General features: G+C 46.1%; 1 protein-coding gene across 2 annotated transcripts in view; it reads left to right on the forward strand.

Annotated features, from left to right (window-relative positions):
- The window catches only part of B3GLCT (beta 3-glucosyltransferase), a 105,873-nt gene that overhangs the window by 74,208 nt on the left and 19,052 nt on the right, over positions 1–12,613 (forward strand). For both annotated transcript variants that reach the window (XM_070751699.1, XM_070751700.1), the window contains exon 10: positions 2,947–3,016. In XM_070751699.1, the coding sequence (XP_070607800.1) occupies positions 2,947–3,016 (70 nt within the window). The remainder of the gene's footprint in view (positions 1–2,946; positions 3,017–12,613) is intronic.

Raw genomic sequence — 12,613 nt, forward strand, 5'->3', positions numbered from 1 at the left:
CATGAACTCAATCTGTATAGTCTGGAGGACAGAAGGAAAAGGGGGGGCATGATCAAAACATTTAAATATGTTAAAGGGTTAAATAAGGTTCAGGAGGGAAGTGTTTTTAATAGGAAAGTGAACACAAGAACAAGGGGACACAATCTGAAGTTAGTTGGGGGAAAGATCAAAAGCAACGTGAGAAAATATTATTTCACTGAAAGAGTAGTAGATCCTTGGAACAAACTTCCAGCAGACGTGGTTGGTAAATCCACAGTAACCGAATTTAAACATGCCTGGGATAAACATATATCCATTGTAAGATAAAATACAGGAAATCGTATAAGGGCAGACTAGATGGACCATGAGGTCTTTTTCTGCCATCAGTCTTCTATGTTTCTATGAAAGTGACAACAGATAATCCTGGTGCACTTTGTGCCAAAGTTGAATCACTTAATTCCTCCATATTCCCTTCTGTTATTTTTGGTTATCATACAAATTCTTCAAATGGCAGATGAGATGTTTTTAAGAGATACCCACAACTTTTTGTGCAGCCTACATATTCAGAACAAAATCAGACATTTTTAGAATTCCCTTGCCTTTTCCATTATTCATTAGATGCTTGTAAAATGATCTCAAGGGCTCCTCACCCTTCTAAACCCAGTTGGTACATCATGCAGTTCTCTTTCCATGGGCTGTTGAACTTGGATTGTAAAATTCTGGGCACTGTTTTATTTGTGTGTGAGATAGGTAGCCTGAACTTTCTTCACTTGTTTGTTTGTTTGTTTGTTTGTTTGTATGCCGCCCCTCTCCGTAGACTCAGGGCGGCTAACAACAATAATAAAAACAGCATATAACAAATCTAATATTTAAAATAACTAAAAAGAACCTTATTAAAAACCAAACAAGCACACATACAAACATACCATGTATAAATTGTATAGGCCTAGGGGGAAAGGATATCTCAGTTCCCCAATGCCTGGCGGCAGAGGTGGGTTTTAAGGAGCTTACGAAAGGCGAGGAGGGTGGGGGCAATTCTGATCTCTGGGGGAAGCTGGTTCCAGAGGGCCAGGGCCGCCACAGAGAAGGCTTTTCCGCTGGGTCCCATCAATCGACATTATTTTGTTGACGGGACCCGGAGAAGGCCAACTCTGTGGGACCTAACTGGTCGCTGGGATTTGTGCGGCAGAAGGCGGTCCCGGAGATATTCTGGTCCGATGCCATGAAGGGCTTTATAGGTCATAACCAACACTTTGAATTGTGACCGGAAACTGATCGGCAACCAATTATTTTGCAAACTTCTTAACTTACATTTGAGTTTTCACAACAAAGCCATGCAGATAGTCCTTGCTACCCTTCATTCAGCAATCATTCAAAGTTACGACAATGCTGAAAAAATAACTTAACTTTACATGCTATTTACAATCTTTTCAAGTATCTCTCAATCACCTTTATTGTCCGTAGCATTGTCTTGTGCTTGACCTGTGTTTTTTTCCCCTCCCCTCTTTTTGCAGGGCAGATTTATTGAAGAGAAAGGGATTGCAAGGAAATAAGCTGTTTGCTCTTCTACGCATCGAGAGCAATGCGATTGCATTGACAGCAAAAAAGGGTCAAGCAAAGGAGAGGCTGTCTACAGAAATTGCTTGCTGTTTTTTATCCCATCTCCTCTCACATAGAGGAGAGATTAGAGAGAAATTGACTGCAAGAAACTATTGTAAATTGTATGCATAGCGTGAGTTTAGCTTCAGCCTCAGGCTGCAGTGCAATCGCATGGCTTTTGGTGTGTATAAGACAGTAAGCAGGCAGTGGGGCATTCCTAAGGGGAATGGGGTGAATGGTTAGGATGCAAACCAAAGAGAAACTGTGAAACTGGCTCGTCTTATCTCTTTCCAGCCATAAAGTACAGTCACAGTCACATGATTTATCCCTTACTAACCGCTTCGCTTAGCAGTAGAGTCGCAGATCCCAATTAGGGCTGTTAAATGAGGACTGTCTGTATTGCTTTGAAAATGGTGTGTTAGCATTTTATTTATTATTACTTATGGTTTATTAATTAGATTTCTATGCCACCCATCTCACAGAGACTCAGGTATTTGATATTGAAAGTGCATTCCTTTTCTTAAGCTTAACTTTAATATTAATATTAGCTTTAATATTTAATATTAACTTTAATATTTAAGCTTAACTTTAATATTAACTTAAGCTTCAGAGATGGGCGGCATACAAATCTAATAATTTGAATTGAATTAAAATTTAAGGAAAGTAAGATTGTTCAGTTAATACACATTTATTCTACTCTCCTTCCAATTTGGTTTTCTGATTTTTATCTTAGCAGGTATTTTCTGCAACTACTGGTTTATATATTTTTGAGGTATTTCTCCATTCATGGATTTGCCCCCCCCCCCAAGTTAGTTTCTAAGTTTTCTACATTTGTGGTTTTATCAAGTGGAACAGAGGGGGGGGGGGAGAATGAGATTTTTATATGGCTATAAAAATATAGCTCTTATTGCAAATATGTTTGTGAATGTTTGTACCTGTTTATAAATATTTGACCTGGTTACAGGAAAAGATTTTTTTTTAAAGTCCTAGTAGAATCCTAAGAAAATTTGATCTAGCCAAAATTAGTGAGATATGACCTCCTTAACTCCCTCATATTAAAATCGATAAGTTTCAACCAAACTTATCTTAGTATAGTATCATTCATTGCTGTAGTTAAGACTGTTCCTTTTTCTTATTAGTCACTAGTCATGACTGCAATCTGAATGTCTATTAAAATTTAAGCAGCAAATGCTGCCAGACAACATTTGATTATTTACATTTTCAGATATAGAATAAAGAATAATATTTTGTGGAGAATGGAATTGCGTTCTTCTCCAGTTCTTTCCTTAAAAATAAATGGATAATTATCAATCTAACTTTAAAAATACATAAATTGAACAATATATGGAGATCGTATTTTATTTTTAGGGTGATCCTGTGAAGAAAATGGATATCTTTATTGCTGTAAAAACATGCCGGAAATTCCACGGAGACAGAAGTAAGTTCTGGTGTTAAAAGTATATTTACATTTTTTTCTGAAGCTGTTTTTATTAATTTATATAACATCTTGAAAAGTATAGTTAGCCTTTTCATTTAACATGTTTCCTTTTTGAACATTTCACATATACTAGAACAGTGATGGTGAACCTTTTTTCCTGGGCGCCAAAAGCCCACATGCAAGGGCGATAGCGCCCATGTGCACACCCACACCCATAATTCCTTGGAGCCTGGGAAAGATGAAAACTGCCTCCCCTGCTTCCCAGAGGCCATAAACGGCCCATTTCCCGCCTTCCAGGGCGACCAATAGGCCTAGGCTCTAGAGCAAGAGTGGGCAATTAATTTTGCCATGGGGCCGCATGAGAAATAGGGATGGTTTTAGAGGGTCGGCCTAAAACACTGACCACTCTAAAGACCCAGACCCTGGCCTGACCTAAACACCCAGACCCACTCTACAGACCCCTAAGTGTTTGCTTTACGGCAACACGGTGCACCATGGTCACTGCGCTGGAGTGTTTGCGTGGTTTCTGTGCTCGGCCACTCTTGGTAGGAGGTCGGGGTCCGCTCTTCATTATTTATTTTATTTATTTATTAGATTTGTATGCCACCCCTCTCCGTAGACTCGGGGCGGCTAACAACAGTAAAAAGACAACGTAAACAAATCTAATATTAAAAAAATCTAAAAAACCCAATTTAAGAGATCAGTCATACCATATATAAATTTTATAAGCCAAGGGAAAGGGAATATTTCAATTCCCCCATGCCTGACGACAGAGGTGGGTTTTAAGGAGCTTACGAAAGGCAAGGAGGGTGGGGGCAACTCTGATATCTGGGGGGAGTTGATTCCATAGGGTCGGGGCCGCCACAGAGAAGGCTCTTCCCCTGGGTCCCGCCAAACGACATTGTTTCGTCGACGGGACCCGGAGAAGGCCAACTCTCTGGGACCTAACTGGTCGCTGGGATTCGTGCGGCAGAAGGCGGTCCCGGAGATATTCTGGTCCGATGCCATGTCATGATTCATCAGGAAAGCAGGAACCGGAGGAGTCCCAGCAGAGCTCTTTCATCCTCGCACTGGAGCGGACCCTGACCTCTGCGGACCGGTCACAGATAGTGGGCGGGCCGGTCACAGACAGCGGGCGGGCCGGATGTGGCCCGCGGGCTGCCCCTTGCCCAGGTCTGCTCTAGAGGCTTCCCTGGTGTCTTGGGAGGGTAGAAATGCCCTCCCAAGCCTCTGCGCAAGCCTAAAATCAGCTGGTTAATGTGCACATATACGTGGGAGCTGAGGTAGGGCAATGGTTTACGTGCCAGTAGATATGACTCTGCGTACCATCTGTGGCATGCGTGCCATAGGTTCACCGTCACAGTACTAGAAAATCACTTGTGAGAAAATTAGTCAGAAAAATGGTAAGGAAGGAAATTGAAATTTGCATTGAGGGTACAAATCCACAGCTTTCAAAACAAAAACATCTGCTGTCGTTTACCTTCTCAAGAAAAAAATGGGATATAAATCTAACAAATCAATAAAATGTTTATTTATTAGATATGTACATATGTGATTTTATTTATTTATTTACTAGGTTTATTTATTTTCCACCCATCTCTCACTGACTTTGGGCAGCTTAAAATTTACTATAGGGTTTTCTTTTTCTTTTTTAGCTGCTTTGGATACATATGACTGGGAATCTAGTGCCATGAATTGACTCACATTTCACTCAAATTTTTTTTGTCATTATGTGATTCTTATTGATATTCTGATGGAAGCCAATAGCAGCCCATCTCTAATGATTTTGACATAATTACTGCATTCCTCAGTGCTAAATTAGAGGAAGAAACTTGCATGGTTAAGCACATGGAAGTGAAAAGCCTAGCGTGGTGTACAAATTGAACAAAGCCATTTATGGGCTGAGCAGTCAGCTAGAAATTGGAATATCTGTGTAGATACTGCATTGAAGGGCCTGGGGTTCAAGAGTTACAAGGCTGATGATTGCATATAAGCTGGAGAGTTACAAGGTGGAGGATTGTCAAGTACAGTGATACCTCGTCTTACGAACTTAATTGGTTCCAGGATGAGGTTTGTAAGGTGAAAAGTTTGTAAGATGAAACAATGTTTCCCATAGGGATCAATGGAAAAGCGATTAATGCGTGCAAGCCAAAAACTCACCCCTTTTGCCAGCTGAAGCGCCCGTTTTTGCGCTGCTGGGATTCCCCTGAGGCTCCCCTCCATGGGAAACCCCACCTCCAGACTTCCGTGTTTTTGTGATGCTGCAGGGAATACCAGCAGGGGAATACCAGCAGCGCAAAAACGGGTGCTTTGCTGGCAACGGAAGTCCGGAGGTGGGGTTTCCCAGCGAGGGGAGCCTCAGCGGAATCACAGCATCGCAAAAACACAGAAGTCCTCAAAACCCCACCTCTGGACTTCCGTGTTTTTGTGATGCTGCAATTTTGCTGAGGCTCCCTTTGCTAGGAAACCCCACTTCCAGACTTCCATTGCCAACAAAGTGCCCATTTTTGCGCTGCTGGGATTCCCCTGCAGCATCACAAAAACACGGAAATCTGGAGGTGGTGTTTCCCATGGAGGGAAGCCTCAGGGGAATCCCAGCAGTGTAAAAATGGGCGCTTTGCTGGCAACAAAAGTCCGGAGGCGGGGCATCCCAGTGGTGGCGGCTTAGGTTTGTAAGGTGAAAATAGTTTGGAAGAAGAGGCAAAAAAATCTTAAACCCCGGGTTTGTATCTCAAAAAGTTTGTATGACGAGGGGTTTGTAAGACGAGGTATCACTGTATTAGCATATGTGGATGATCTTTGTTTCATTGCAAAGATGAAATAAAATAATATTTTTTTAGAGCTGTATTTGAAAACCTGCATTGACAGTTCCCTCCAAATACCACAGTAAAAGGGATACTCAGGTATTTGTCAATGTAGGTCTTCAAACAAAGCTCTTAAAATATTATTTGATTTATATCTCTTCTAGTCATGAAGGGAAGAATGTTAGAATATTGATTACTGGGAGAACCATGGTAACAAGATCAGCCAATGAATAGGCATAGCAACTAAGTCAACCAATGAGAGTTAAACACATATGAGTCTGTGCAGAGAATCAAACTTGAAACCTAAACTAGAAGGCTGGGCCTGGCTCAACCCAATCTGTACTTTGTCTGCTCTGAACTCTGAAATCAAACTGATCTCTGCTGATGGTCTTGTATATATATTCTTGTATATAAAGAAGTTTCTCATTTAAATCAATCCTGCTGAATCAGTTACCTGTGTGTGTGCTTTCTGGATTTTGCAACAAACTCTGTCAGGACAACCATGACGTGACTCATTGAGAATCTCCATAGACACCTTTGCATACAGTATTGTATTTCATAAACATATACAGCTAACTAAATACTCCATATTTAATTTTAACCAGAGTTTTGTTGGAAGTGAAAACTTTGGCCCACATGAAGCATCTGTGGCTGCTTCTTTCTCTTCTGATCACATCTCTTTGAAGCATAGTTTTCCTTTCAATCATAACTGTCCTCTATTTTTTGCATCCCATCTATGTCAAACCAGTGACTAGTTTGGTAGGCTGTATTGTGAATTAATCTGATGTCCTTGTTTGAAGGAAATTGCCTTCAGCGTTTTTCTCTCCTTTCAAATCACAACAAAGATGTATTGATCCTACTGTCTCTGTAAACTGTTATATCAGTGTGATAAATGAGTTTCAGACATTACTTTTATTCTTTGAGTCTTTTTAGGCTGATGAGAGAATTTATTTTCTCAGTACCCAACTATTTCACTCATCACTTGTTTTAATTATAGCAAAGTCTGCTGCTTTTTAAACTCCTTTCTGAAGAAATCCAACCACAGTTTTTACGCTCTTTGCACACTCAACCTTTCTGTTTTCCTTTGTGTATTCTCACCCATCACATGCGTCAACCAATCCTCAGCTGCATAATCATGCAAACAATTCCATAATTTGGACTTCAACTCCCAGAATTCCCCAGCCAGCAAATGATTCTTGCTGAATGCATCTTATCTTTTTATGTACACTGAGAGCATATGCACCAAAGACAAATTCCTTGTGTGTCCAATCACACTTGGCCAATAAAGAATTCTATTCTCCAATGCACTTGCAAGGAGAGTCCAATGTGGGTAATTCCCCAGTCTCATTGGAGGGACTGAGTTTTAATTTAAACATTATGCAGGTACCGCCCCCTAGCCTACCAGTCATCAAAACTCAGTCGCAGTAATGGGACATTTTTTGAGTTTCTCCTCATAAGTATTAGTAGTAATAGATGATTAAATATCTTTGTAATTGTTTTTCTCTGTTCACTAATGCTTTTCTATATTCTTTTCTTTGTTTGCAGGTCTTTCCTTGTATTGGATTGGCTTCTCCTTTGCAGCGACGGATCAGACCCTCCGAGGGTTCTGTCCGTCTGACTGTTATGCCCTGCCCCCCCCCCCTTGTTCCATGGCATTGACGCTCACGGGAAGCTGAGCGCAGCCATGGGGGGGGGGCATTAAGTTTATAGGGCGACCAGGTTCCCGACCCCCGAGGTCGCGCCTGGGATGGGAGACGGTTGCCGCCGGAAAGGGCCTGCCCCGCCCGGCGAATACTACCATAGCCAAAGATCTGGCAACCATGGGAAGGCTGCGGCTTTAACAGCAGGGCAAGCCCCAAGGAGAGAGGGGGAATGTTAACAACGGATCCCTGCATAAACGCCAAAACGGCGTCAGAGCCAGCCTTCGGGTACAAAAGGGCGGGAGCGGCTGTTAAGTTTCCCGCCGGTTGCCAAGGCAACGGCGCGGCGGCCATTTTGTTTGGCCGATTGCAGTCAAATCGCTGGGGGTGAGAGGAGCGAGGAACGCTCCGAGGCAACCCCCCCCCTTTTTGCCTAGTAACACGCAGCCGCATTGAGGACACAACCTCATTGCTTTGTTAGCTGCGTTTGCGATCGGCCTTATCGTCTGTATACAACCGTGAGTGATCAAATATGACAGATAATTCGGCCCATTTGGGGGAGGAGGGGGCCACCTCCATCAGGCCCACTACCCCCAAGGACAAGCCTTCTTCTGAAAAGGCCAAGACTAAATCCTCTCAGACCGCCTCACTTAAGGAGGCTGAGAAGAGGATACGTGCACTGGAGAGGCAGCTAGAAATGGCCCAGAAACAGCCACCAGCGCCTCAGGCCCAGCCTAATTATCTTCGGGGGCCCACGCCCCCCCCCGGCCTCCCCCTTGCTAGGCATTGCTGGGGTTGTAGGCTCGGCAACGGAACGTGATTGGTCGCCTGAACGCCCCCTATTGTCTTCAGGACCCCAATATACCTTGCCCATGGCCAGCAACACGGGTGCTCAGCATAACCAGCCCACAGCCACCTTTACACCTTCTGCTGTGGGTCTGAGGAGCTCGTTTGATACATGGCAGAGCATGCCTCAGGATCTACTGAACCTAATAAGCAGTGTTTATGCCCAAGGGATTACAGTAGGGGCACAACAACAGGCCCCTGGGATTCCCATTCCACCAAAACATAGAAATGTGTGGGCACCTCCTGCTCCAGCCTCCTTCCCAGGTTCCATGGAAGAGGACCTCTATCCCAGAGAGGATGACAGTGAAGATGGCGAAGGTTTGTCGGGGGATGAGCAACCACCCGAACCTCCAAGCCTTGTAGGTCTCTTCAAGCCCTCTCTCTTTCGGATCATGTTAAATAAGGCGAAGCTGGTCTTTGAGGGAGCAGGAGAGGGGAAGTTGCCTGCAGAAAACACTGCACAGGCCTCAAAAGGGGTCCTACTTTCAGTACCAAAAAAGGAACCAGAAACCATTCCCTCCTCTGATATTTTCCTTGACAATATTAAAAGACCTTGGGAAGCGCCAGCAGCAGCGCAAGGCCCCTCTCTGATTGATAGGAAATACTACACCTTCGATCAGGAGATGGAATCGCTTTTAACACCTCCAACCATAGACACTCCTGTGGCAAGTTTGGTGTCCAACGCCTTGGTCCCTTCGGAGGTTTCGGAGGGTCTGAAGGCGGAGGATAAAAGAGCCGAGACGGTAGTCATGAAGACTCACCAAATGGCAGCCTGGGCCTTGCGAGCCGCCTCGGCTGCCTCATTTTTTAATAGGGCAACTATCCTGTGGATACAGGACATGCAGGCACGTGCAAGTCAGGAGGATGGCAGGTTCCGCCAGGATTTAAATAAGCTGCTGGCGGCAACGGAGTTCTCCGCAGATGCCACCATGGATGCGGCAAAATTTGCATCCCGTGCGCTGGCATCCTCTTTGTCCTCCCGGAGATTAATTTGGCTACGAAGCTGGCAGGCGGACGTAAAATCAAAATGACGCCTAGCTTCTGCCAAATTCCAAGGGGAACAGTTGTTCGGCGATTCCCTTGAGAAGGTCCTTATCAAGGACAAAGATAAGAAGAAGGTGCTCCCAAGATCCAACAGGAGAGCAGAACGACGGTTCACTCCTTTCTATAGAAGGCAGAACTTTCGTGCAGAGCCCTCCTCAACCGTCTCTCAGGGTTCGAGGAATTTCTCTCAGGGCTCTTTCAACCAGGGAGGCTTCCGTCAGGACAGACCGTACTTCGCGGACCGAGGCAGACCCTACCAGCAGGGACGCCGTCCTTACAGAGGTTCCAATTTTAAGGGTTCCAAACGTGGGAAATGACTCTTCGGACCCCTACCCTCTGGGGGGCAAGCTCCTCCACTTCGCCAACGCTTGGAGGGCTGCATCCCTGGACTCCTGGGCCGTGGCCACGGCAACGCAGGGATTGCGGATCAACTTTCTCCGTGTACCCCCACACCGCTTCATTACTTGTCCTCAAGTGACAGACCCCCAAAAGAGTGCACTGTTGCACCGGGAGATAGAGCACCTCCTGGAGATAGAAGCGATAGAGGAGGTCCCCTTTCACCTGAGGGGAACAGGTTTCTATTCCATCGTTTTCCTTGTCCCCAAATCTTCGGGCAGGGTCCGTTTGATTCTAAATCTCAAACGGTTGAATCTGTATGTGCGTTATCAAAAATTCAAAATGCACTCCCTCAGGTCTATACTGCAATCCATACGGCCGGGAGACCTCCTCTCCTCCATCGATCTCAAGGAGGCCTACCTCCATGTACCGGTATTACAGGAGCACAGACAATTCCTCCGGTTTTCCATCAACGGATCTCATTACCAATATCGAGCGATGCCATTTGGACTGTCGTCCGCACCGAGGACGTTCACCAAACTTCTGGACGTCCTCACGGCCACCTTGAGACACAGGTCAGTGCGACTCATGGCATACCTCGACGATGTCCTGATCCTGTCAAAGTCCCGGGACCGGGCACAGCAGGATCTCCAACTGACCCTGTCGACCCTAAGAACTTTCGGGTTTACCATAAACCTGGAAAAGAGTCAGCTAATTCCATCAACCAGGTTAGCTCACCTGGGCACCATCATCGATACAGACTTGTGCCAAGTTTTCCTATCGGAGGACAGACAGACCAATATCCGGACTCTACTACAGGACCTGTCTTATCAACCAAGACCTTCCCTGGCCTTTCTCTCCAAAATCCTGGGCACGTTGGTTTCTTGCATAGACGTGGTTCCCTGGGCCAGGTTACACATTCGAGACCTCCAATGGTTTCTCCTACCCTATCAAAGGAGAAAGACCAGCCATACCAGGATGCAGGTGATTCTCCCTGCAGCGGTCAGGAGATCCATGCGTTGGTGGACCTCAACCGCTATTCAAAGGGGGTCACCCTTTCAGGGACAGGACTTTATCACTCTCACGACGGACGCCAGCCTCTTCGGATGGGGTGCTCACCTTTCATCCAATGTAGCCCAGGGCTTGTGGACTCCTCGAGAGTTGGAAACCATCAACATCAATTTCTTGGAATTGAGAGCAGTGTCTCTCGCCCTGCTAAGTTTTTCTCATCTGGTGCAGGGCAGCCATGTCCTGGTTCTAACGGACAACGTTTCCGCTCGCTCTTACATCAACCACCAGGGCGGGACGAGATCCAGGCGCCTGATGCAGGAGGCCAACAATCTGTTCAAGTGGGCAGAGACCCACCTGGCCTCTCTCGCAGCCGAGCACATCTCAGGCCAAGAGAATGTAACGGCGGATTGGCTGAGCCGCAGGACTTTGGACCCGGGGGAGTGGCAGCTGGATCCAGGAGTGTTCCGGGCATTAATAGCTCAGTTCAGCACACCGATCGTGGACCTCTTTGCTACGTGCCACAACGCTCAGCTACCCCGCTTCTTTTCCCGGTTCCCATCTCCGGGTTCAGAAGGGGTGGATGCTCTACGCCTCCCCTGGCCAGTAGGGCTCCTGTATGCATTCCCTCCTACTCGTATTCTTCAGAGAGTGCTACACAAGATCATACAGGAAAGAGCCGAAGTTCTGCTGGTAGCACCTTTTTGGCCTCGGCGGGCTTGGTTCTCGGACTTGAAGGAGCTGTCCGTCTCCCCTCCTTGGAGAATCCCAGACGACCTGGTAGCCCTCAGTCAGGGATGCATCGCGCATCCAGAGCCTCAATGGTGGAACCTGACCGTGTGGCACTTGAGGGGGACCGTCTAAGGCAATTACGTCTCCCTGACACGGTCATCGCTACAATGCAGGCGGCACGCAGACCTTCTACAAGGAGGATTTACCAATCCACGTGGTCAGCCTTCTGCACCTTCTGTGAGGACCGGCAGCTAGATCCGGTAGCAGCCTTGCCTGGTACTGTTTTGACCTTCCTCCAGGCGGGATTAGACAAGGGACTGGCTCCGAACATGTTACGGCGCCATGTGGCAGCTCTGTCTACAATATTGAACCACGACCAGTACCAGCCCTTGTCAAGACATCCTTGGATTCGGGATTTCTTAAAAGGAGCGTCAAATATTAGACCGGCTCCAGTCCATAGGTTCCCCTCGTGGGACCTATCTCTTGTCCTTAAGGCCTTGACAGCTCCACCCTTTGAACCGTTGAGGACGGTATCGCTGCGGTTTTTATCCATCAAAACGGCCTTTCTGGTCGCCATTACCTCAGCCAGGAGGGTGTCGGAGCTGTCGGCCCTGTCAGTAAGAGCTGACCTTTGTCTATTCCATCCTGACAGAGTGGTTCTTCGACTGGACCCGTCTTTCATCCCCAAGGTGAACTCTGGCTTCCATAGAACTCAAGAGATAATATTGCCTGATTTCTGTACACATGGCACGCACCCATCTGAACTCAGATGGCATAAATTGGACGTGAGACGGGCAATAAAACTTTATATTCGTAGGACACAGGCTTTCAGGGCATTGGAAGCATTGTTTATTTCCTTTTCATCGCATGGACAAGGTACTAGAGTGTCTTCCCGAACTATCAGTCGTTGGATAAGGATCTATATCACTGAGGCCTATACAGCTTCAGGACAGACTGTTCCTCAGGGAATTACTGGACATTCAACACGAAGTGCGGCTGTTTCGGCAGCATGGTCTACACAGGCTTCGATCGAAGAAATTTGTAGAGCCGCCACGTGGGCGGCTCCATCTACCTTCATCAAGCATTATCGGATTGATACCTTTGCTTCAGCGGAAGCAGCCTTTGGGAGGAGGGTGTTACAAAGGGTGTGTTCTACTTGACTGCCCTTGGTCCTGTTTTCCCTCCCT

The sequence above is a fragment of the Erythrolamprus reginae genome, chromosome 4 (assembly GCF_031021105.1).
Source record: "Erythrolamprus reginae isolate rEryReg1 chromosome 4, rEryReg1.hap1, whole genome shotgun sequence".
Lineage (NCBI taxonomy): Eukaryota > Metazoa > Chordata > Lepidosauria > Squamata > Dipsadidae > Erythrolamprus > Erythrolamprus reginae.